Source organism: Leptodactylus fuscus, chromosome 3, assembly GCF_031893055.1.
Source record: "Leptodactylus fuscus isolate aLepFus1 chromosome 3, aLepFus1.hap2, whole genome shotgun sequence".
NCBI classification, from domain to species: domain Eukaryota; kingdom Metazoa; phylum Chordata; class Amphibia; order Anura; family Leptodactylidae; genus Leptodactylus; species Leptodactylus fuscus.
Genome location: NC_134267.1, coordinates 247169121 through 247195642, shown reverse-complemented (window position 1 = coordinate 247195642; position 26522 = coordinate 247169121). Strand labels below are relative to the sequence as shown.

Sequence of the window (26522 nt, the reverse complement as noted above, 5' to 3'; positions counted from 1 at the left end):
AGACACACAGGAGCTTCTGATCCTTTTTCTGCCATTTTTCCTTGCATAAATGCTTCAACAATCATGGTGTTTTTCAAAGCATTATAGACCTGATTTCACCCAGAATCTACTACCTTGGTGAGTAGTCTGCCACAATATACTTCAGCGGACTCTCCCTATATCTTTATCTAGTTACCACTCATATATAGTGCTAACATCACAATGCAGACCACATTTAATCCTTTAGCTGGACTGTGAGTGGGGGCTCACTATACATTCCCTTACACTAAGGAAAATATACAAACACTGAATACCTTATTTCTGTAACCATTCCTTACTTAATGTTTATCCAACTATCCAACATCTTATCAGCAGTTTCTCACCTCCATTTCTAACTGCTCTTTCCTTAAACTATCTTTTGGGTTGATTTCCATACCGGCTGACTCTGCACTCCCCCCATTCTGTTCTTCAATTAGAGCACATATCCCTTTGTAACTTATGCTCCTGTATCTGTCCTGCATGCTCTAATCTCCATTGGTTCCCAAAATTTACTATCAAACAATCCTGTTCTTAGGAACCCCTGCTCTCTTAAGGATTTTTATTTATTCTTTTTTTTTTTTTTTCTTTTTCTCGGGCGGCAACTTTTTCTCGCTCTCTCTCTCTATTAGTTCATATGGGGTGTACCCTTTCTCAGAGGGTCCCTTCCCCATACTAGCTGATGGCCAGTCAGCTGTGAGCTCCCACCCCTCTAGGGCAATTAAGACAATAGAGGGTCACTCATGACTACTCGAGGGTCATACATATTTCTCCCCAGGGTCACACAGATCGCTCTGGGGGTCATACTGACCTCTCTTAGTGGGATCTCCCAAACAGTCACTCTGTTTTCACTGAACTAATCTCTAATGTACAAGTTTCCGGTATCTGTGCTCAAGGCAAAACCTATTCCGAACACCCCTGAATCTTTACACGTACTTGCGCAGATTCTACTCAGTCCTTAGTGCTTAAACAAGGACTTTTCAATCACTCAGTATTACGAATGGAGACTGACTCTCCCTTCTATGCCTCCCTATACACTTTATAACAGATGTATCAATCAAATCACAGCATGGACAGTATACAAAGAATGAGGTATAACATTTCCCACCCCCTTTACAGACAATATATTCTTTTAGGTTCTTTGCAAAAAGCTTGAGCTATCTATATAAGGAACATATGTGTTTACCTCACACTCGGACAGGAAAACAAAAGTTCTTAGAAACACAGATCAAACTGGTAAGATTAAAGTTCTTACCTTGCAGCGCTGACTTTGTTGGATCTGTATTTCCAAGCACTCCTGTAATCTGGTCGTCCGGGGGATCAGCAAACCGTCTCCTCATCTCTCAAGCCGCACGTTTGGGCGCCAATTTTCTGTTGGGGTCAAATCATAATACCCCAGAGATATGCTGTCTGTAAAGGAAAATTAATTAACAGGCCAAGATCGGCCTCCGCCATCTTAGCCTGGAGAATCATGAAGACACATGGTGGTCGTGTATCAAAATGGATTCTGATTTATTGTTACAGAAAGTTAGCATTTATGCAAACATAAGCAGGTTGGACTTTGACCCGATTGGTTATACATAAGCTGTGGCACATGACTATTGGATAAGTTCTGCATCTCATTATTATACTCCAACCTGGGATGACCTTTCTCATGACATACAGAAGAATTTACAATATTTATGTGTAAACCAACATCTTACACTAATTCTAGATGTATATATCACAGCACGAGAGATAATGATCACATGCTATCTGTCCAGTCCGGTCTGTGGCTAAGGGTCAACTGGTTATAGAACCTGTTATGAGATTCTCACCACAAACAGATAAGGAGTTATAACCCAACCATCAACATTCCACACACCTTATCCCCTAAAGGGGACTCTTAAACTCTAAACAGACATCCTTATGAAGCTTATATAAGAAAAAGCTTACAAAATGGCTGACAGAATACAAGATGGAAGATGTGATCCTAACAAACCCAATAGTGAATCCGGACTGACCCGCTACGTCCCGTCTAGATTTATCTCATAACTCGAAGCCGCTTCTTTAGTCTGTTTTCTTCTTGTCTTCTCAGAGTAATTCATCCTTAAGATACTGAAAGTGATTTCCTAGAACCGCGATGAAATCTTTACTAATCTTACTGAGCGGGGGAGGGGTGGGCGCATTCACTGAAGGAGCCGGATACCGCTGTATTGTATTCTCTCATACATCTTGCTGGCACTGTGTGTGGGACATAGAACGAGGTCAACATTATAAAATCCACTTATTAAACCTGGTAGACACTTATACACTTGCCAAATCTGCCATAGTTCTTCAGCTCTGCAGCTCCATGATCAGGAGAGTCACTGACTTATTATTGGAACTAGGTGAGGATCGCTTTGGGACATTTCTTATCCACTCCGGGCTCTGCCTCCTCTCATCGACTCCCATCTCCTCTCTGATTGACACCTCCCCTCCCCCGCCCAGGAGTGATGTCATGAAAATACTAAAACCAAAGTGTCGGGGGAGGGTATCTGTTTGCCCCCTTTCTCCGAATTCTGCTCTTGAGCTTCGTTCCAATACAGGTAATAGTTACAGCAGATTTATCACATTATGGGTAGATATGTCCCAAAATAAAAGTTATCATAAAATCCCAGACAATAAACTGCGATAATGTGTAAAAACAAAAAGACCCAAAATTTACAAAATTTAAAAATCCACAAAAACGAAATTACAGGAAAAAAAACACAAAAATATACAAAAAATTTTTTAAAGTGACGATCGCCACAACGGTGATGATTCAGAACTCCGAATAAGATAAAACAATAAAGCGTCACATCCCGTAATACACAAGTTACATGTGAGGAATAGAATAACATTTGTTGTCTCGTCATATAAATGCGTTTTGGGGGATTTTTACATCCAGGACCCCCCGGACCAGGAACATAAACAATATTTAGTATCAGGAGAGCGAGGTCGGGGGATTATCCACAAGACCAAGCAGACCTCAGGCAAGAGAAAAGAACATGTCCCAAAAGCAATGTGCTGGTGCCATGACTGTTGTATGTGACATCATCAGTGGAGGACGGCTGTGCTGCTATTATATATAGTCTAGAACTAAACACTATATAAAGTGTCCAACGTTCCCACAGCCAGGACGGGCCGGGACACACCGGAGAGGGAGAGCTTTCCTATGGCAGCCGAATCATCTCTCAGGAGTATAACTGCGCCAAGTTCAGCTGCAGGAGGATTCATGAAGGTTCTGCACAGATCGCTGACGGGCTCGGAGGAGGCGAACAATAGACTGATTACATTCCGGAGTCAGATTGTTTCCTTATCACTTATTTGTATTGTAACAGGGAAAAATTATTCCAATCTGAATTTAGAATTTGAAGCAATCATGAATTTCCATCCAAAGGTGTCGTCTACTCTCTGCGGTCCTATATACTCTGTCCTATATACACTGTCCTATATACACTGGCCTATATACACTGTCCTATATACACTGTACATTATATACATTGTCCTATATACGCTGTACATTATATACATTGTCCTATATACGCTGTACATTATATACATTGTCCTATATACGCTGTACATTATATACATTGTCCTATATACGCTGTACATTATATACATTGTCCTATATACGCTCTACATTATATACACTGTCCTATATACACTGTCCTATATACATTGGCCTATATACACTGTATATTATATACATTGTCCTATATACGCTCTACATTATATACACTGTCCTATATACGCTCTACATTATATACACTGTCCTATATACGCTCTGCATTATATACATTGTACTATATACGCTGTACATTATATACACTGTCCTATATATATTGTCCTATATACACTGTACATTATATACATTGTCCTATATACATTGTCCTATATACTCTGTACATTATATACACTGTCCTATATACATTGTCCTATATACACTGTACATTATATACATTGTCCTATATATATTGTCCTATATACACTGTACATTATATACACTGTCCTATATACATTGTCCTATATACGCTGTACATTATATACACTGTCCTATATACGCTGTTCATTATATACATTGTCCTATATACATTGTCCTATATACGCTGTACATTATATACATTGTCCTATATACGCTGTTCATTATAAACATTGTCCTATATACATTGTCCTATATACACTGTACATTATATACACTGTCCTATATACGCTTTTCATTATATACATTGTCCTATATACATTGTCCTATATACACTGTACATTATATACACTGTCCTATATACATTGTCCTATATACGCTGTACATTATATACACTGTCCTATATACATTGTCCTATATACACTGTACATTATATACACTGTCCTATATATATTGTCCTATATACACTGTACATTATATACATTGTCCTATATATATTGTCCTATATACACTGTACATTATATACATTGTCCTATATACATTGTCCTATATACTCTGTACATTATATACACTGTCCTATATACATTGTCCTATATACACTGTACATTATATACATTGTCCTATATATATTGTCCTATATACACTGTACATTATATACATTGTCCTATATACTCTGTACATTATATACACTGTCCTATATACATTGTCCTATATACACTGTACATTATATACACTGTCCTATATACTCTGTCCTATATACGCTGTACATTATATACATTGTCCTATATACGCTGTTCATTATATACATTGTCCATATACATTGTCCTATATACACTGTACATTATATACACTGTCCTATATACGCTGTTCATTATATACATTGTCCTATATACATTGTCCTATATACACTGTACATTATATACACTGTCCTATATACATTGTCCTATATACGCTGTACATTATATACACTGTCCTATATACATTGTCCTATATACACTGTACATTATATACACTGTCCTATATACATTGTCCTATATACGCTGTACATTATATACACTGTCCTATATATATTGTCCTATATACACTGTACATTATATACATTGTCCTATATATATTGTCCTATATACACTGTACATTATATACATTGTCCTATATACATTGTCCTATATACTCTGTACATTATATACACTGTCCTATATACATTGTCCTATATACACTGTACATTATATACATTGTCCTATATATATTGTCCTATATACACTGTACATTATATACATTGTCCTATATACTCTGTACATTATATACACTGTCCTATATACATTGTCCTATATACACTGTACATTATATACACTGTCCTATATACTCTGTCCTATATACATTGTCCTATATACGCTGTACATTATATACATTGTCCTATATACGCTGTTCATTATATACATTGTCCTATATACATTGTCCTATATACACTGTACATTATATACACTGTCCTATATACGCTGTTCATTATATACATTGTCCTATATACATTGTCCTATATACACTGTACATTATATACACTGTCCTATATACATTGTCCTATATACGCTGTACATTATATACACTGTCCTATATACATTGTCCTATATACGCTGTACATTATATACACTGTCCTATATACATTGTCCTATATACGCTGTACATTATATACACTGTCCTATATATATTGTCCTATATACACTGTACATTATATACATTGTCCTATATATATTGTCCTATATACACTGTACATTATATACATTGTCCTATATACATTGTCCTATATACTCTGTACATTATATACACTGTCCTATATACATTGTCCTATATACACTGTACATTATATACATTGTCCTATATATATTGTCCTATATACACTGTACATTATATACATTGTCCTATATACTCTGTACATTATATACACTGTCCTATATACATTGTCCTATATACACTGTACATTATATACACTGTCCTATATACTCTGTCCTATATACATTGTCCTATATACGCTGTACATTATATACATTGTCCTATATATGCTGTTCATTATATACATTGTCCTATATACATTGTCCTATATACGCTGTACATTATATACACTGTCCTATATACGCTGTTCATTATATACATTGTCCTATATACATTGTCCTATATACACTGTACATTATATACACTGTCCTATATACGCTGTACATTATATACACTGTCCTATATACATTGTCCTATATACACTGTACATTATATACACTGTCCTATATACGCTGTACATTATATACACTGTCCTATATACACTGTACATTATATACACTGTCCTATATACACTGTACATTATATACATTGTCCTATATACATTGTCCTATATACTCTGTACATTATATACACTGTCCTATATACATTGTCCTATATACACTGTACATTATATACACTGTCCTATATACATTGTCCTATATACGCTGTACGTTATATACACTGTCCTATATACATTGTCCTATATACTCTGTACATTATATACACTGTCCTATATACACTCACTGGCCACTTTATTAGGTACACCTGTCCAACTGCTCGTTAACACTTAATTTCTAATCAGCCAATCACATGGCGGTAACTCAGTGCATTTAGGCATGTAGACATGGTCAAGACAATCTCCTGCAGTTCAAACCGAGCATCAGTATGGGGGGGAAGAAAGGTGATTTGAGTGCCTTTGAACGTGGCATGGTTGTTGGTGCCAGAAGGGCTGGTCTGAGTATTTCAGAAACTGCTGATCTACTGGGATTTTCACGCACAACCATCTCTAGGGTTTACAGAGAATGGTCCGAAAAAGAAAAAACATCCAGTGAGCGGCAGTTCTGTGGGCGGAAATGCGTTGTTGATGCCAGAGGTCAGAGGAGAATGGCCAGACTGGTTCGAGCTGATAGAAAGGCAACAGTGACTCAAATAGCCACCCGTTACAACCAAGGTAGCCAGAAGAGCATCTCTGAACGCCGCACAGTACGTCCAACTTTGAGGCTACAGATGGGCTACAGCAGCAGAAGACCACACCGGGTGCCACTCCTTTCAGCTAAGAACAGGAAACTGAGGCTACAATTTGCACAAGCTCATCGAAATTGGACAATTGAAGATTGGAAAAACGTTGCCTGGTCTGATGAGTCTCGATTTCTGCTGCGACATTCGGATGGTAGGGTCAGAATTTGGCGTCAACAACATGAAAGCATGGATCCATCCTGCCTTGTATCGGTAACGGTTCAGGCTGGTGGTGGTGGTGTCATGGTGTGGGGAATATTTTCTTGGCACTCTTTGGGCCCCTTGGTACCAATTGAGCATCGTTGCAACGCCAAAGCCTACCTGAGTATTGTTGCTGACCATGTCCATCCCTTTATGACCACAATGTACCCAACATCTGATGGCTACTTTCAGCAGGATAATGCAATGCCATGTCATAAAGCTGGAATCATCTCAGACTGGTTTCTTGAACATGACAATGAGTTCACTGTACTCCAATGGCCTCCACAGTCACCAGATCTCAATCCAATAGAGGAGCATCTTTGGGATGTGGTGGAACGGGAGATTCGCATCATGGATGTGCAGCCGACAAATCTGCGACTGCAACTGTGTGATGCCATCATGTCAATATGGAGCAAAATCTCTGAGGAATGCTTCCAGCACCTTGTTGTATCTATGCCACGAAGAATGGAGGCAGTTCTGAAGGCAAAAGGGGGTCCAACCCGTTACTAGCATGGTCTACCTAATAAAGTGGCCGGTGAGTGTACATTGTCCTATATACACTGTACATTATATACATTGTCCTATATACACTGGCAGGGCTGCCATCAGGAATTTTGGGGCCCCATACAGCCTCAGCGTCTGCCCCCCCCCCCCCCCTGCCATTTTAAACCTACTTTATTTTGCGACATTCCAATTCTGTATTACATTTACCTTTCACAAAAAAAATGTAAACCCTGCCACTCCAACTTGTATGACACTTGTCTGGCACTTGTATGGCACTTGTATGACACTTGTATGGCACTTGTATGGCACTTGTATGACACTTGTATGGCACTTGTATGACACTTGTATGGAACTTGTATGGCACTTGTCTGGCACTTGTATGACACTTGTATGGCACTTGTATGGCACTTGTATGACACTTGTCTGGCACTTGTATGACAGATTAATAATAGGAGTCATTTTGTTAAGTCTTTTGGTCAAGTATGTTTATTACTATTACATGTAGTATTACAAGGCTTCATCAGATTCTATTTGCAGGTATAATCTGCTCCGTGTGACCGCGCCTATAGAGAGCCGACACCTTCTATAAGAGCCTCCTAATAGATCCTCATGGCTTATTCACATTGTGTTTTTGGCCTCCCTTGCCGGGATACGTTGGTAACCAGTCAGAATCAGCTGTCAACTTATCCCTGCACAAAGAACTGGCCATTAAAAAAAAGGGGGGGCCTGCAGTTCTCTGTGCAGGGATAAGTGGGGAGCTGATTGTGACTAGTTACCAACGTATCCCGGCAAGGGAGGCCAAAAATGCAATGTGAACACTCCCATAAAGTGAAAGTCCCACCCCCAAACAGGCTGCTATGCTAGTAACATATCAGCCTACATCATTATTAGTACAAAGCACACATATATATATTATTGCCCCAAATGTTCCCTCTCCGCAGTGCCGCACACCCGATGCCCCAACAATCCCCCCGTCCACCTTCTAACATCTTTCCATTGCCCCCTGTACCTATAAATGATGTCCCTGGCGCCCGCAGCAGTCATTGTGCCCAGTGAGCAACGCCGAGCTCCAGCTCCTCATACAGGTGCAGTACTCCCGCTCGCCGGCTTCAATACGGGTAGTACTGCGCATGTGCGAGGAGCTGGAGCTCGGCGCTGCTCACTGGGCACAATGACTGCTACAGGCGCCAGGGGGCCGGCACACGGTGGCGGGCCAAAACCGGGCCCCCCCCCATTTTTCAATTTGGCCAGGCCCCTTACGCCAGTAGCAGTAGTACTGGCCTATCAGCGGCCATGACACTGGCCTATATACGCTCTACATTATATACACTGTCCTATATACGCTCTACATTATATACATTGTCCTATATACGCTGTACATTATATACATTGTCCTATATACGCTCTACATTATATACACTGTCCTATATACTGTAATATATACATTAGTTTTGCAGAATTCCCTCTATATTTCTAGGACTATATTGAGCTGCGTCATTTAATGTATCGAAAAACTCGATTGGATGTTTGTTGGGGGAATAAATAACAAGTAATTCTGTAATCTCAGTTTTGGTTTCTGCCTCTTGTAACGACGTTTCCTCTTTATAGCATTCGCCATGTAGAATAAATGGTTATTATGGTTACTCTCTGGGTCGCCCTTCTCACCCTGCTGCCCTCTATATAAGCACCTCCATACCCGCTATCCTGTCGGGGGTCTCCGGGTCGGTCTGATTACTGTAATACCTTCTCACCCTGCTGCCCTCTATATAAGCTCCTCCATACCCGCTATCCTGTCGGGGGTCTCCGGGTCGGTTTGATTACTGTAATACCTTCTCACCCTGCTGCCCTCTATATAAGCACCTCCATACTCGCTATCCTGTCGGGGGTCTCCGGGTTGGTCTGATTACTGTAATACCTTCTCACCCTGCTGCCCTCTATATAAGCACCTCCATACCCGCTATCCTGTCGGGGGTCTCTGGGTCGGTCTGATTACTGTATTACCTTTTCACCCTGCTGCCCTCTATATAAGCACCTCCATACCCGCTATCCTGTCGGGGGTCTCCGGGTCAGTCTGATTACTGTAATACCTTCTCACCCTGCTGCCCTCTATATCAGCACCTCCATACCCGCTATCCTGTCGGGGGTCTCCAGGTCAGTCTGATTACTGTAATACCTTCTCACCCTGCTGCCCTCTATATAAGCACCTCCATACCCGCTATCCTGTCGGGGGTCTCCGGGTCAGTCTGATTACTGTAATACCTTCTCACCCTGCTGCCCTCTATATAAGCTCCTCCATACTCGCTATCCTGTCGGGGGTCTCCGGGTCAGTCTGATTACTGTAATACCTTCTCACCCTGCTGCCCTCTATATAAGCTCCTCCATACTCGCTATCCTGTCGGGGGTCCCCGGGTCAGTCTGATTACTGTAATACCTTCTCACCCTGCTGCCCTCTATATAAGCTCCTCCATACTCGCTATCCTGTCGGGGGTCTCCGGGTCGGTCTGATTACTGTAATACCTTCTCACCCTGCTGCCCTCTATATAAGCACCTCCATACCCGCTATCCTGTCGGGGGTCTCCGGGTCGGTCTGATTACTGTAATACCTTCTCACCCTGCTGCCCTCTATATAAGCACCTCCATACCCGCTATCCTGTCGGGGGTCTCTGGGTCGGTCTGATTACTGTAATACCTTCTCACCCTGCTGCCCTCTATATAAGCACCTCCATACTCGCTATCCTGTCGGGGGTCTCCAGGTCGTTCCCTGTTCACCTCCATGGCTTTCCACTTGGCCTCTCACATGATCACACACGTTGACTCTTGGGGTTTGTAAAGAGGACCCATCACCACCTCTATCCGGCTCTCTGCATCCTTCAGTAGGTGCTCGGCATCTGGTTCTGGCATAGGTGTAGTTTTTCTCTAACTCCCCCCACTCCTGAGTCATTGGTGGTGTTAGTTTTACCAGTCAGTCAGGTCGGTAGTGCTGGACTTGAGCAGACACCGCCTGACAGTATGGAGCACAATTAGCATATTGGGTGTTGAGACGATCAGAAATGATATGACCACTCCTACTGCAGCACTTGGGACAATTCAGTTTCTTCCTCATCCGACTTCGAGTGGCCTGGTACTCCCACTGCTCATGGCTTCGTATTGTGACATTATCCCAAGGCCCTTCGGGGTTGTATATGAGGACCCGGGCCGAGCCTCTCCTTCAGGGTGGTCTTTTCTTCCTTGATAAAGAGCTGGTGGCTTCTTTCCCGTAGAGTCTGGCTAGTTGTAATAAAGAGCTAGCGGGGGGACTTCCTCCTTGGATGGATGTCTCTCTGTGGTTAGTCAGTTGGGTTGGGTGCAATCACTTGCTTCCACTTCTCTACAACTTAGTGGTTGTTTCACTGGAGGAAGCCATGCAAGTGGGAGTAGAGCATAAACAGAGAGAAGTATAATGGAAAGATCTGCGCGGCTTCCAGATTGGCTGCAACGTTTAGGCTACAAATACTAAAAGGAAATGCAAAATACTATGGGAAAAATGCCAGCGTCTTATAAAAACATGAGCTGTGTCACCGAGACCAAGAGGCAGTGCTGGATATTTTCCACCTACAGAACATCAAAACGGCTATTCCCTTTACTGTATTCCGTCACAGGTAACAAGATTATTCTCCCCTGTGTGACTTCTCTCATGTCTAGTAAGATTTGATTTAGCTATAAAACATTTCCCACATTCTGAACATGAATATGGCTTCTCTCCTGTGTGACTTCTCTCATGTGCAACAAGAAGTCCTTTTCGACTAAAACATTTCCCACATAGTGAACATGAATATGGCTTCTCTCCTGTGTGACTTCTCTTATGTGTAACAAGATGTGATATATTTGTAAAACATTTCCCACATTCTGAGCATAAATATGGCTTCTCTCCTGTGTGACCTCTCTCATGTATAACGAGACTTGATTTGTTTGTAAAACATTTCCCACATTCTGAACATGAATATGGCTTCTCTCCCGTGTGAATTCTTTTATGTATAACAAGACTTGATTTACTCGGAAGACATTTCCCACACTCTGAACACAAATGTGGTTTCTCTCCTGTGTGACATCTCTTATGTATAATAAGACTTGATTTGTTTGTAAAACATGTTCCACATTCTGAACATAAATATGGCTTCTCCCCTGTGTGACTTCTCTGATGTGAAATAAGATTTAATTTATCTATAAAACATTTCCCACATTCTGAACATGAATATGGTTTCTCTCCTGTGTGACTTCTTTCATGAGCAACAAGATGTCCTTTTTGACTAAAACATTTCCCACATTCTGAACATGAAAATGGCTTCTCTCCTGTGTGAATTCTCTTATGTGTAACAAGATGTGATATATTTGTAAAACATGTCCCACATTCTGAGCATGAATATGGCTTCTCTCCTGTGTGAATTCTTTTATGCATAACAAGACTTGATTTATTCGGAAAACATTTCCCACACTCTGAACACAAATGTGGTTGCTCTCCTGTGTGACTTCTCTCATGTATAACGAGACCCGATTTGTTTGTAAAACATGTCCCACATTCTGAACATGAATACGGCTTCTCTCCTCTGTGACTTCTTTCATGTGAATGAAGACTTGATTTCTGAGTAAAACCTCTCCCACATTCTGAGCATGAATATGGCTTCTCACCTGTGTGACTTCTCCTATGCGTAACAAGATATGATTTCCTTATAAAACATTTCCCACATTCTGAGCATGAAAATGGCTTCTCTCCTGTGTGAATTCTTTTATGTACATCAAGATATGATATATTTGTAAAACATTTCCCACATTCTGAACATGAATACGGCTTCTCTCCTCTGTGACTTCTTTCATGTGCAAGAAGACTTGATTTCTGAGAAAAACCTCTCCCACATTCTGAACATGAATATGGCTTCTCTCCTGTGTGACTTCTCCTATGCATAACAAGATATGATTTCAATATAAAACATTTCCCACATTCTGAGCATGAAAATGGCTTCTCTCCTGTGTGAATTCGTTTATGTAGAACAAGACTTGATTTCTTTGGATAGCATTTCCCACATTCTGAACATGAATATGGCTTCTCTCCTGTATGACTTTTCTCATGGTTAACAGAAACTGATTGATGTGCAAAGCATTCTGCACACATTGAGCATGAAACAAGCTTCTTTCCTGTGTGACCTTCCTGCTGAATATCTGTGAAGCATTTCCCACACGCTGAACATGAATATGGCTTCTTTCCTGTATGAATTTTTCTGTGTGTTGTAAGACTTGCACTATTTATGAACTCTCTTCCACATTCCTCACACTGAAACCCTTTCCTCTCTTCCTGCCCAGTACTTGTGGTAACAATCTGTGGTTGGTCAGAAGGTTCCTCATGATTTGGGGGATTATATGATGGATCTGTACTGTGATGTCCTGGATGTACATGAGGGGTAATGAGGTTTTCTCCTGAGGAGCGCTCCATCATATCTTCATCTTCTCCTTTATCACTTACTGATAACATGACGTTTCCCTCAGAGATCGCACTGGGATTTTCTGTAAGAGTAAAAATGGATTTTATGATTATTATTGATTATAACACAAAGTTATGACCTATTAGGTTTCATTGAGATGGATGCAAGGAAGATGCAATTTTACCTTCTGTATTAAAGTTGAAATTTCATCCTGGCCAAAGGCGTGATGATCGGCGCGTACAGCACCATAGGTCCGTACCATGCTACTAGTTTGTCATATTATTAGGTCATGGGACTTCCACTGTGTTGGGATTTAGTGTTTGTCCCATGAAGAAATAATTCTGAATGTTTTTGCACTAACCCCTCTTATACAAAAAAGCTCATCTTCCTATTCGAGGAATTACATTCCAGTAGCGCCACCTGCTGTATGGGAAAAAAAGGGATTTTTGTGTACTCGCCTGTAAAATTCTTTTCTCGTTGTTTCACTGGGGGACACAGCACCATGGGTATAGACCTGGTCATTAGGAGGCAGACACTAGGAAACAAAAAAGTGGTTGGCTCCGCCTACGCAGGCTATATTCTCTCACTGGTAGAATGTTCAGGCAATTTTGTACCACAGCAGTAGGAGAGAGTCCCCAAATGAACAATATATATGGAACCAAAAACCACCAAAAAACCTAAACCCATGAAGGGAAAAAGAAAACCCCAACCCTGTGCCAAAACTTAATACGGGAAGGACCTGTGTCCCCCAGTGAAACAACGAGAAAAGGATTTTACAGGTGAGTACACAAAAATCCCTTTTTCTCGCAATATTTCTGGGGAACACAGTAACCATGGGACGTCCAACAGCAGTCCCAGAGGGAGGGAAACCTCAAGACAACCTTGCGAACAATCAGCGCACTGCTGCCTGAAGAACTTTTCAACCCAAACTGGCAATGGCAGAAGGCACAGAATGAATCTGATAAAACTTAGTGAAAGTGTGAACCGAAGACTAGGTGGCAGCCTTGCAGACCTGGGAAACGGAAGCCTGATGCCGAACAGCCCAGGAGGCACAAACAGCCCTAGTCGAATGAGCCGTCACCCGGAAGGGAGAATCCCTACCCTTAAGCCGATAGGCTTCCCTGATGACAGACCGAATCCATCTAGCGATGGACACCTTCAAAGCAGGTAAGCCCTTCCTGGATCCTTCTGGAAGAACAAAAAGAATCACAGCGCCGAAATGGCTCCGTGAAAGCCAGATAGACTCTGACTGCTCAGACCACATCCAGGCAATGGAGGGAGTGCTCCCGAGGATTGCTTTGGTTCCGGACAAAAAGATGGCAGAACAATGTCCTCATTGAGATGGAAAGAGGACACCACTTTGGGAAGGAAGGATGGAGGGAGACGAAGCACAACCTTGTCCTTATATATAACCAGGAAGGAGGGCTGGCATGACAAAGCCGCCAGCTCAGATACCCTACGAATAGAAGTGATGGCGACCAAAAACTCCACATTCCAAGAAAGCAGGCGAAGAGAGATGTCCCTTAGCGGCTCAAAAGGAAGAGCCTGTAGAACCTCTAAGATGAGATTGAGATTCCAAGGATCAATAGGAGGCCGGTACGTAGGAACACAATGCGCTACCCCCTGAAGAAAAGTCTGTACCTGAGGTAAGAAGGCAATAGCCTTCTGGAAAAGAATGGAAAGTGCCGAGACCTAACCCCTCAAGGTAGACAGACCAAGACCCTGGTCCAGCCCAGACTGCAAAAACGCCAGGACCCTAGGCAAAGAAAAAACAAGAGGATGACACTCTTCCGCTTCACACCAACGGACAAAGGCCTTCCAGCTGCGGTAGTATAGCTTTTCTGATTGAGGCTTCCTGGCCCTAATCATAGTCCGGATAACAGGCTCAGAAAAACCTCGGCGTTTCAACAGCCACGCCATTAAACGCAGCCGATGTAAGGAAGGATGGAATAGCGGCCCCTGAGAGAGCAGATCTGTTTGTAGAGGCAGAGGCCAGGGAGCGTTTGCTACCAGAGCCATGAGATCTGTGTACCACGCTCGACGAGGCCAGTCTGGAGCCACCAGGATCACAGGAACCCCCTCGACCTTGAGTTTCTTGAGAACCTAAGGGAGGAGAGGAAGAGGGGAAAGGACAACCTCCGGCCAGCCCCACCTGAAGCACAACTAGAGAAACACACCCTAATGGAGGGACCATTTGCCCAGATCGAGACCCCCCGGCTGGGAAAGTCTACGGCCCAATTGTCTACCCCTGGAATGTGGACCGCTGAGAGGGTGGGGACTTGAACCTCTGTCCACCTTAGAGAGTGGGAGGCTCCCAGAAAGGCTGCCCTGCTCCTGGTCCCGCCCTGATGGTTTAGATAAGCCATGGCCGTGGAATTGTCCGACTGGATGCGGACTGGCCTGTCCCGGAGAAGAGGAGTCCAATAACACAGAGCCCAAAAGATGGCTCTCAAATCCACCAGATTGATCTGAAGCGAGGCTTCTTACTGAAGCAGAATCACGATTCAGCGGTCCAGGCTGAACTGTCACCGGTCCCAACGTGCCAGGATTGCCAACTGAAGGGGCCTTGAATGGAACTGGGCATAAAGGACGGCCTTGAAGGAGGAGATGCATGCAGAACCGGATGGTACATGGTGACCTCCTCTGCAGGCGTGAAACATTGGACCGAAGATTCCGAATTTTTGATTCCATCCACTGAGGTGGCACCAGACCGGACTTTTCCATGTTCACAAGCCATCCAAACCACTGAAGCAGGTCCATGGTGACCTTTAGCTTGGAAAGATTGTCCGTCCTGGAGGATGCTTTGATCAGCAGATGATCCAGGTATGGAATCACCGCTACCCCTCGGGGAGACTCCACCTGGAAAATTTGAACTCGAACAAACCTGTTGAGCATCTTCACGTCCAAGATGGGGCGGAGGGAACAGTCCTTCTTTGGAACAGTAAATAGGCTTGAATAGAACCCCTGGAACCGTTGGGAAATAGGCACGGGCACAATTACCCCTTGCTCCTGAAGCCTGGCGATTGCCTTTAGAAAAGCAGCCGCCCAGGCGGGGGAAGAAGGTAAAGAGGAACGAATAAACTTTTCTTCTGGGAGGGCGGCGTACTCTATGGAGTAGATGTACGACACCACCTCCCGAACCCAGGCGAGCCACATGTCCTGGAAGGCATGCAGACGTCCCCCCACCCGAGAATTCCTGGATGGGGGCAGCCCTTCATGCAGAGGGGGGCTTGGTAACTCCGAATCTCACAGGCTTAGATCGGAAATGCCAGGCAGGTCTGGGCTTAAAGGAGGGCTTCTTCAAGCGCGACTCCCTAGGAGATTGTTCACTGAAGCAGGACAAGGAGCCTTGAAAAAAACTAAACCGCTGAGAACGGCTAGAAGACGAGGCAGGCTGCCGCCTAGAACGCCTCTGAGGTGCAGAGCTGATTCATCAGCCAAACCAGCTCTCAACTGTTTACCCCAAGCAATACAAGCCTTACTAACCCAGGACGCAGCAAAAGCGGGCCGCAAGGCAGATTTAGCCAAGGAGTCCAGCTTCTTATCAGCGGGATCACTTAGAGAGGCAGCATTAGCTAGAGGCAAGATGGTAGCCTTACACAGCCTGGCAATAGCCGGATCAACTGCAGGAGGCTCAGTATACCTAGACACACACTGGTCTGGGAATGGAAAAAGGACATCTGACCTCCTGGTAGAAGACAAGGGCCGGTCCGGATGACGCCACTGTTCCTGCAATATATGATCAAACGCCCCATGGTTAGGAAACACCAAGGGCAACCGGCGACTATGGCGAAAAAACACATCCTCCTTAGCCCCAGACTCAGAGCCCTCTGTCAATTGCAGTGTATCACGTACAGCACGTACAAGCTCCTGTGTAGCAGCTGCTACTGATGTGCCTGACTGAAACTCTGTATCGGAGTCAGAGGCGTCTCCAGATGAAACAGAATCCACAGGAGAAGACTTAGATCCTTAGATTTCTTGGAGGAGCCGTGCCTAGACCCTCTGCCTGGCGAAAACCCAGGGGAGGGAGAGGAAGATGGTGACCCATAGGACAACTTCCTAGTCCGCTTACGAGGACGGCCGCTAGCACTGGGATTGGGGAGTCCCTTAATAGCTTCAACCACAGCAGCAGACTGCGCCGCAATCTGGGCGGGCAAATGCTTCAAGGATAACGCCATAGACTGATTAAGCCTGGCCAAGTGACCCACAGCCTGGGACAGAGAAACCGCCCAATCTGGGGAGGGAGAAGGGCTGGGAGGCTCCTTGGGGGGGGGGGGGGTCGAGCGGAACTGCAGAGTGAACAGATAGACACAGACTGCCCGCAAGGAAACTTTTACTTATAGCTGTAGCACGCATAAAACGTAATAACAACAGAGGGTGCAGGGACCCGGGAAGTCTACTCACGAGAAGACATGGCACTGAAAACAACCCCAAAGAGGCCTTCTGGACTATTGGAAGGAGACAGTCACCCACCGCTGCGGACAAGCTGCCAGAGGATCCTACTGAGGCTGCAGAGAAGCACAGGCCTCAGAACCAGAAGTGCCTTTAGATAAGGCCTTCCCCTGCAGATTCCCGCCAAGAACGTGGGAAGGACCCGCCCTGGAACACCCCCCCCATCCAATGGAGACGCAGGGCGGCCCTAGGACTTAGGAAAGTTCAGGGATGAGGCGGGGTCTAATGCGGCCTATTTCCCCAGCCGCGCGCACAGCCCCTGATGCAGCAACAGGGGACTGGGTGACTGCGGGGAGCTCAGAAACAGAGCGCTTGATATGACTAGTGTAGCATATACACTGACAACCCCCTGCCCCTGAAAAGGAAAATAAAAATAAAAACAATATAAGACAGAAAGACCTGACATAAGGTCGTGACTGCCTTCTACGACATTAGGGAAAAAAACTGTCTGAGCATTTTACCAATGAGAGGATATAGCCTGCGTAGGCGGAGCCAACCACTTCTATGTTTCCTAGTGTCCGCCTCCTAATGACCAGGTCTATACCCCATGGTTACTGTGTCCCCCAGTGAAATATTGTGAGAAACCTTTCTGTGACGACCTCAGTAGATGTGCCAAGGTGGACGCACATGCTCAGTCGTCCCTCCTTTGGTTATGTAGTGGGGCTCCTGGTGTGGCTGCCGAATCTTCAATTTTATCGGAGAAGATGCAGAGTAACGCAGAGTCGCCATCACTCATCACTTACTCAGTATCTCCAGAGTCACCACAACAGGAATCCCTGTACATACTGAGCATGTGCGTGCACCTGAGCACATATACTGAGGTGGACACAGAAAAACGTCATTAATAACAGCAGGTGGCGCCACTTTAATGTCATTTCTGGAATATTTGGGGATATATGCATATTTTAGTAAGTGGCTTTAGCTATTAACGGTGTTCTGGGACAAGCAGCACCAAAACCTGCCGGTGTGATCCACACGTATAAAGCTTTGTGTATATTGTATATATTGTGTGTCTAGGACTCTGCTCTACGCTCAGTCGTCCCATCTATTACATAAGCAGAGACTGGAAAGCACCACCTTGTCTGGACTTGTGGCCGTCCGATACCAGAACATTACCCCACTTTCAATATTGACTAGGCAATAAATAAGATAACAACACTGTCATAGGGTGTGAGTCAGACCAAATCACGTATACATCACTGTCACTTGGTCAGGAGACCTGTCTGAACACTGTTGTATTGATGCCTGGACGTCCGCTGCCTCTGGGGAGAAACACCAGATCCCAGATAAAGGGGTTGTGCATCAATACAAACGGCAATAAGTAGTAGATTATGTGAATGGAATCTGCATTTTGGAGGAAATTTGTAAAGAATTGTTAAAAAAAAAAAAAAGTTTCCTTGGCCTCCCTGGCTGCTCAGACGCTGTAGGTCGGTGCAAGTCCTTTCACTCAGTCATGCGGAGTAGAGTACAGTACAGCTTCTGCTGTATCCTCAGTGACAGACGCACGGAGATCATTCCGGTTGGACATAGAATATCCTCTGCTTCTCAGAGAGAAAGTCCAGAATAAGCAGCAGCATTATTACCAGTAACAGGTGGACGCCCTGTAAGACGCCAAACATTAGATGAGCTCCTCACCCCTCGGGGCTGCTCCCCTGCTTATCAGGTATGAGGAACGAGGAGAGTTACTGGACTGGAGCTCTAAGGGGGAACCGACCTGAAGAAACCTGGGACTTCTCCTTCTCCATTCATGACTCCGTACCTGTGGTAACACCTCCTGGAATCTCCTCCTCCACTTCCCTCTTACACAGGTGATGGCCCCTCATCCTCTCTTCTTCAGCCTCCGCTTTAATATCAGTCACATCTTCTCCCTGATTTCTGGCAATGGCTCCATCTGTAGGAAACACACAGTGATGGGATAGATTGCCATGTGATGAGGAGATGATGGGAGTAGTAGTATCTAGAGGAAAAAGTCTCCGCTCCTTACACTGCTGATCAGTCCAGTAATCCGTCTCCTCTTCTGCTTCTTCTTTAACCTCAGCCTTAATATCCATCAGATCTTCACCCTAAACAATGAAAAATAAGTTGGTCAGACCAGGATCCTGCAGATCAGTGTCCAGAGCCTTGTATAGGAGCTAAGCTGCAGTAACTGTATTCCGCCACTATACATAGGACGGTGCTGTCTGCTCCATTCACTGTCTATTGGCTGCTGAGAACATCTGACTGGTGGGGGTGCCGGGTGTCAAACACCACCGATCTGATAATTATGGCCTATTGTTCGGTAACTTTACAGTCGGATGTTGATGAGACTTTAGTGCCATCTACCTGCTGATTGTCCGGGACATTCTCCTCCGGGCAGTCCTGTGGAGTAGTAGTATCTAGAGGAGAAAGTCTCTGCTCCTTACACTGCTGATCAGTCCAGGAATCCGTCTCCTCTTCTGCTTCTTCTTTAACCTCAGCCTTAATATCCACCAGATCTTCAGCCTGAACAGGGAAGAAATAATGTAAAAGTCACTTCAGTTCGGTCAGGTTTTGATGAGAATTTAGCGGCTTCTACCTGCTGTCTGGATCTGGCGGTATTATGTGCACATCCCTCCATATGTTCCTGTTCTAGGAAGGGTTACACGTGACCTTCACCTGATGACCACAAGTAGCCCTTATACACTCTGTGTAATGACCCTCCGCGCCCTCTAAAATATAATTTCCCTCTTGCACCCACACTATGCCCAGGGAACATGTATTCATCATTCTAGCCTTCAGCAATCAGTGCCGCCTCCACAGTGATGGAAGTGATCATTGCACTAAGAAAGGGGTTATGGCTGTGGGTCCGGACATGAAGGAGTCCCTGCATTAGGAAGGGTTACTGGTGGTCATACTTACTAGGCTGCGACTCCCAAGGGCACTCTGATGTAATTCAGCAAATGAGCTGTCACTGACTCATTTACTGCGCGAGAGGCGGAAGATTTGGACTCAGGCGAGGGGAGTATCATAACTGCCTAATTCCTGCTGTGTGATTGGTGGGATTAGTATTAGTTACTAAATAGTCTAACTCCATAGTATTATATCAGTGACAACCACCACCAGGGGAACTAGGAAGATCTGGGTACTGTCCTGTATACAACTAATGGTTGGGAACTAGAACGGCAACAGGCTGATACTAGGACACTGTTAAGGACACTTATCTTTCCTCAAGACAGAGAAGTGAAGGGAAGACTTCAGTGCCATCTACCTGCTGACTGTCTGGGACACTCTCCTCTGGGCAGTCCTGTGGAGTAGTAGTATCTAGATGATAAAGTCTCCGCTCCTTACACTGCTGATCAGTCCAGGAATCCGTCTCCTCTTCTGCTTCTTCTTTAACCTCAGCCTTAATATCCATCAGATCTTCACCCTAAACAATGAAAAATAAGTTGGTCAGACCAGGATCCTGCAGATCAGTGTCCAGAGCCTTGTATAGGAGCGAAGCTGCAGTAACTGTATTCCGCCACTATACATAGGATGGCGCTGTCTGCTCCATTCACTGTCTATTGGCTGCTGAGAACATCTGACTGGTGGGGGTGCCGGGAGTCTAATACCACCGATCTGATAATTATGGCCTATTGTTCAGTAACTTTGCAGTCGGATGTTGATGAGACTTTAGTGCCATCTACCTGCTGATTGTCCGGGACATTCTCCTCCGGGCAGTCCTGTGGAGTAGTAGTATCTAGAGGAGAAAGTCTCCGCTCCTTACACTGCTGATCAGTCCAGTAATCCGTCTCCTCTTCTGCTTCTTCTTTAACCTCAGCCTTAATATCCATCAGATCTTCACCCTAAACAGAGAAGAAATAATGTAAAAGTCACTTCAGTTCGGTCAGGTTTTGATGAAAATTTAGCGGCTTCTACCTGCTGTCTGGATCTGGCGGTATTATGTGCACATCCCTCCATATGTTCCTGTTCTAGGAAGGGTTACACGTGGCCTTCATCTGACCCTCCGCACCCTCTAAAATATAATGTCCCTCTTGCTCCCACACTATGCCCAGGGAACATGTATTCATCATTCCAGCCTTCAGCAATCAGTGGCCCCTCCACAGTGATGGAAGTGATCATTGCACTAATAAAGGGGATATGGCTGTGGGTCCTGACATGAAGGAGTCCCTGCATTAGGAAGGGTTACTGGTGCTCATACTTACTAGGCTGCGACTCCCAAGGGCACTCTGATGTAATTCAGAAAATGAGCTGTCACTGACTCAGGCGAGGGGAGTATCATAACTGCCTAATGCCTGCTGTGTGATTGATGGGCTTAGTATTAGCTGCTAAATAGTCTAACTCCATAGTATTATATCAGTGACAACCACCACCAGGGGAACTAGGAAGATCTGGGTACTGTCCTGTATACAACTAATGGTTGGGAACTAGAACGGCAACAGGCTGATACTAGGACACTCTTTCCTCAAGACAGAGAAGTGAAGACTTCAGTGCCATCTACCTGCTGACTGTCCGGGACATTCTCCTCCGGGCAGTCCTGTGGAGTAGTAGTATCTAGATGATAAAGTCTCCGCTCCTTACACTGCTGATCAGTCCAGGAATCCGTCTCCTCTTCTGCTTCTTCTTTAACCTCAGCCTTAATGTCCATCAGATCTTCACCCTAAACAATGAAAAATAAGTTGGTCAGACCAGGAACCTGCAGATCAGTGTCCAGAGCCTTGTATAGAAGCTAAGCCGTAGTAACTGTATTCCGCCACTATACATAGGACGGCGCTGTCTGCTTACTGCTTCGTTCACTGTCTATTGGCTGCTGAGAACATCTGACTGGTGGAGGTGCCGGGTGTCAAACACCATTGATCTGATAATTATGGCCTATTGTTCAGTAACTTTACAGTCGGATGTTGATGAGACTTTAGCGCCAATTACCTGCTGATTGTCCGGGACATTCTCCTCCGGGCAGTCCTGTGGAGTAGTAGTATCTAGAGGAGAAAGTCTCCACTCCTTACACTGCTGATCAGTCCAGTAATCCGTCTCCTCTTCTGCTTCTTCTTTAACCTCAGCCTTAATATCCATCAGATCTTCACCCTAGACAGGGAAGAAACAACATTCACTTGGGTTCTGTCACTTTATGGTCAGGTTTTGGTGAGACTGTAAGGAGATGAAACATCCGCCATGTTTGCCTTCAGTAGGTGTTCCTGTGACTGGTTCGGCCCCCATGGGACAGGTAGGTCACTACTCCGGAGAGACCCTTTATTACAAGTGCATGAACCCCTTCAGTCGCCAAAGGAGTCCCTGCATTCCAACACACAGTCCCTGAGATGCGCCACTAAGGGTTACTATAGTTCACCGGTCAATGACCTCTAGTAACCTCTACCACCTGATATAAGCCTGCAACAAATGATTTACTGTGTGAGAGGAGAAGGTTCTGGACAAAGGAGAAGTGACAATATCTGTGTAGGGGGGTTTGTTTTATTCTTGTTTGTTTTTGTGGGGTGTTTTATCTCAGTAATAGATGTTTCAGTGCGGTTTGTATTTATGATATAACTACTGGTTAGTAATGTCTGTTGTCTGATTGAGGGGTTTAGTATTAGTCACTACTCTATCTCCTCATTATTATGCCACTACCCACCGCCACCAGGGGTACCAGGAAGAGCTGGGTACTATCCAGTATCCCCAAACCATGGGCCTTCCTACCGGGGTCATTCCAGGCTCTTCAGCTAGAGAACAAAGTTTACTACTTTACCCCAGGATTATTCTCAGAAGAGTCTGCCCATAGCGAACTGCTTAAAGCACACGTGTCTGTATGAAGTATATAGCTATAACATGCTGAGAAGGGGAATGTCTCATGAGAGATTTCTACTACTACTGATACCGATGTATCGCTGAATCATGTAAGTATAAGTGACAGTATTCTGCAAGTGAGAGCCTGTTCTACAGCCTGCGCGAGACACGACTACATTATAGTTATATCCTTATCCATTACTATACGACAATGCAGTGAGGGGAGGCCTATAGCGCCATCTACCTGCTGAGTGTCTGGTACATGTATGAGTGCAGGAGCGGTGAGCTCCACCCCTTATATAGATGTACCCCAGGACTCAGCAGCGCCATCTACCTGCTGACTGTCTGGTACATGTATGAGTGCAGGAGCTCCACCCCCTATATACAGGTACCCCAGGACTCAGCAGCGCCATCTACCTGCTGACTTTCTGGGACATGTATGAGTGCAGGAGCTCCACCCCCTATATAGATGTACCCCAGGACTCAGCAGTGCCATCTACCTGCTGACTGTCTGGTACATGTATGAGTACAGGAGCGGCGAGCTCCACCCCTATATAGATGTACCCCAGGACTCAGCAGCGCCATCTACCTGCTGACTGTCTGGTACATGTATGAGTGCAGGAGCTCCACCCCCTATATAGAGGTACCCCAGGACTCAGCAGCGCCATCTACCTGCTGACTGTCTGAGACATGTATGAGTGCAGGAGCTCCACCCCCTATATAAATGTGCCCCAGGACTCAGCAACGCCATCTACCTACTGACTGTCTGGGACATGTATGAGTACAGGAGCTCCACCCCCTATATAAATGTGCCCCAGGACTCAGCAGCGCCATCTACCTGCTGACTGTCTGGGACATGTATGAGTACAGGAGCGGCGAGCTCCACCCCCTATATAGATGTACCCCAGGACTCAGCAGCGCCATCTACCTGCTGACTGTCTGGTACATGTATGAGTGCAGGAGCGGTGAGCTCCACCCCCTATATAGATGTACTCCAGGACTCAGCAGCGCCATCTACCTGCTGACTGTCTGGTACATGTATGAGTACAGGAGCTCCACCCCCTATATAGATGTACCCCAGGACTCAGCAGCGCCATCTACCTGCTGACTGTCTGGTACATGTATGAGTACAGGAGCTCCACCCCCTATATAGATGTACCCCAGGACTCAGCAGCGCCATCTACCTGCTGACTGTCTGGTACATGTATGAGTACAGGAGCTCCACCCCCTATATAGATGTACCCCAGGACTCAGCAGCGCCATCTACCTGCTGACTGTCTGGTACATGTATGAGTGCAGGAGCGGCGAGCTCCACCCCCTATATAGATGTACCCCAGGACTCAGCAGCGCCATCTACCTGCTGACTGTCTGGTACATGTATGAGTACAGGAGCTCCACCCCCTATATAGATGTACCCAAGGACTCAGCAGCGCCATCTACCTGCTGACTGTCTGGTACATGTATGAGTGCAGGAGCGGCGAGCTCCACCCCCTATATAGATGTACCCCAGGACTCAGCAGCGCCATCTACCTGCTGACTGTCTGGTACATGTATGAGTGCAGGAGCGGCGAGCTCCACCCCCTATATAGATGTACCCCAGGACTCAGCAGCGCCATCTACCTGCTGACTGTCTGGTACATGTATGAGTGCAGGAGCGGCGAGCTCCACCCCCTATATAGATGTACCCCAGGACTCAGCAGCGCCATCTACCTGCTGACTGTCTGGTACATGTATGAGTGCAGGAGCGGCGAGCTCCACCCCCTACATAGATGTGCCCCAGGACTCAGCAGCGCCATCTACCTGCTGACTGTCTGGTACATGTATGAGTGCAGGAGCGGTGAGCTCCACCCCCTATATAGATGTGCCCCAGGACTCAGCAGCGCCATCTACCTGCTGACTGTCTGGTACATGTATGAGTGCAGGAGCTCCACCCCCTATATAGATGTACCCCAGGACTCAGCAGCGCCATCTACCTGCTGACTGTCTGGTACATGTATGAGTGCAGGAGCGATGAGCTCCACCCCCTATATAGATGTGCCCCAGGACTCAGCAGCGCCATCTACCTGCTGACTGTCTGGTACATGTATGAGTACAGGAGCGGCGAGCTCCACCCCCTATATAGATGTGCCCCAGGACTCAGCAGCGCCATCTACCTGCTGACTGTCTGGTACATGTATGAGTACAGGAGCGGCGAGCTCCACCCCCTATATAGATGTGCCCCAGGACTCAGCAGCGCCATCTACCTGCTGACTGTCTGGGACATGTATGAGTACAGGAGCTCCACCCCCTATATAGATGTGCCCCAGGACTCAGCACCGCCATCTACCTGCTGACTGTCTGGGACATGTATGAGTGCAGGAGCGGTGAGCTCCACCCCCTATATAGATGTACCCCAGGACTCAGCAGCGCCATCTACCTGCTGACTGTCTGGTACATGTATGAGTACAGGAGCGGCGAGCTCCACCCCCTATATAGATGTGCCCCAGGACTCAGCAGCGCCATCTACCTGCTGACTGTCTGGTACATGTATGAGTGCAGGAGCTCCACCCCCTATATAGATGTGCCCCAGGACTCAGCAGCGCCATCTACCTGCTGACTGTCTGGTACATGTATGAGTACAGGAGCTCCACCCCCTATATAGATGTGCCCCAGGGCTCAGCAGCGCCATCTACCTGCTGACTGTCTGGTACATGTATGAGTACAGGAGCTCCACCCCCTATATAGATGTGCCCCAGGACTCAGCACCGCCATCTACCTGCTGACTGTCTGGGACATGTATGAGTACAGGAGCTCCACCCCCTATATAGATGTGCCCCAGGACTCAGCAGCGCCATCTACCTGCTGTCTGTCTGGTACATGTATGAGTACAGGAGCGGCGAGCTCCACCCCCTATATAGATGTACCCCAGGACTCAGCAGCGCCATCTACCTGCTGTCTGTCTGGTACATGTATGAGTACAGGAGCGGCGAGCTCCACCCCCTATATAGATGTACCCCAGGACTCAGCAGCGCCCCCTACCTGCTGACTGTCTGGTACATGTATGAGTGCAGGAGGGGCGAACTCCACCCCCTATATAGATGTACCCCAGGACTCAGCAGCGCCCCCTACCTGCTGACTGTCTGGTACATGTATGAGTACAGGAGCGGCGAGCTCCACCCCCTATATAGATGTACCCCAGGACTCAGCAGCGCCATCTA

General features: G+C 45.6%; 2 protein-coding genes across 3 annotated transcripts in view; one reads left to right on the top strand and one right to left on the bottom strand.

Moving 5' to 3' along the window:
- Positions 1–20035, bottom strand: part of LOC142198397 (uncharacterized) — a 112808-nt gene extending 92773 nt beyond the window's left edge. The window contains exons 1-2 of one of the 2 annotated variants that reach the window (XM_075269425.1): positions 19909–20035; positions 19571–19649 (exon numbers count right to left, since the gene is read on the bottom strand). In XM_075269425.1, coding sequence (XP_075125526.1) covers positions 19571–19637 — 67 coding nt within the window. In that variant the 5' untranslated portion in view covers positions 19638–19649; positions 19909–20035. Of the gene's footprint in view, positions 1–11638; positions 13288–19570; positions 19650–19908 lie in introns of those variants that run through there. The other variant, XM_075269424.1, reaches the window with a different exon arrangement.
- The window catches only part of LOC142198394 (uncharacterized), a 1100421-nt gene that overhangs the window by 62607 nt on the left and 1011292 nt on the right, over positions 1–26522 (top strand). The window lies entirely within an intron of this gene.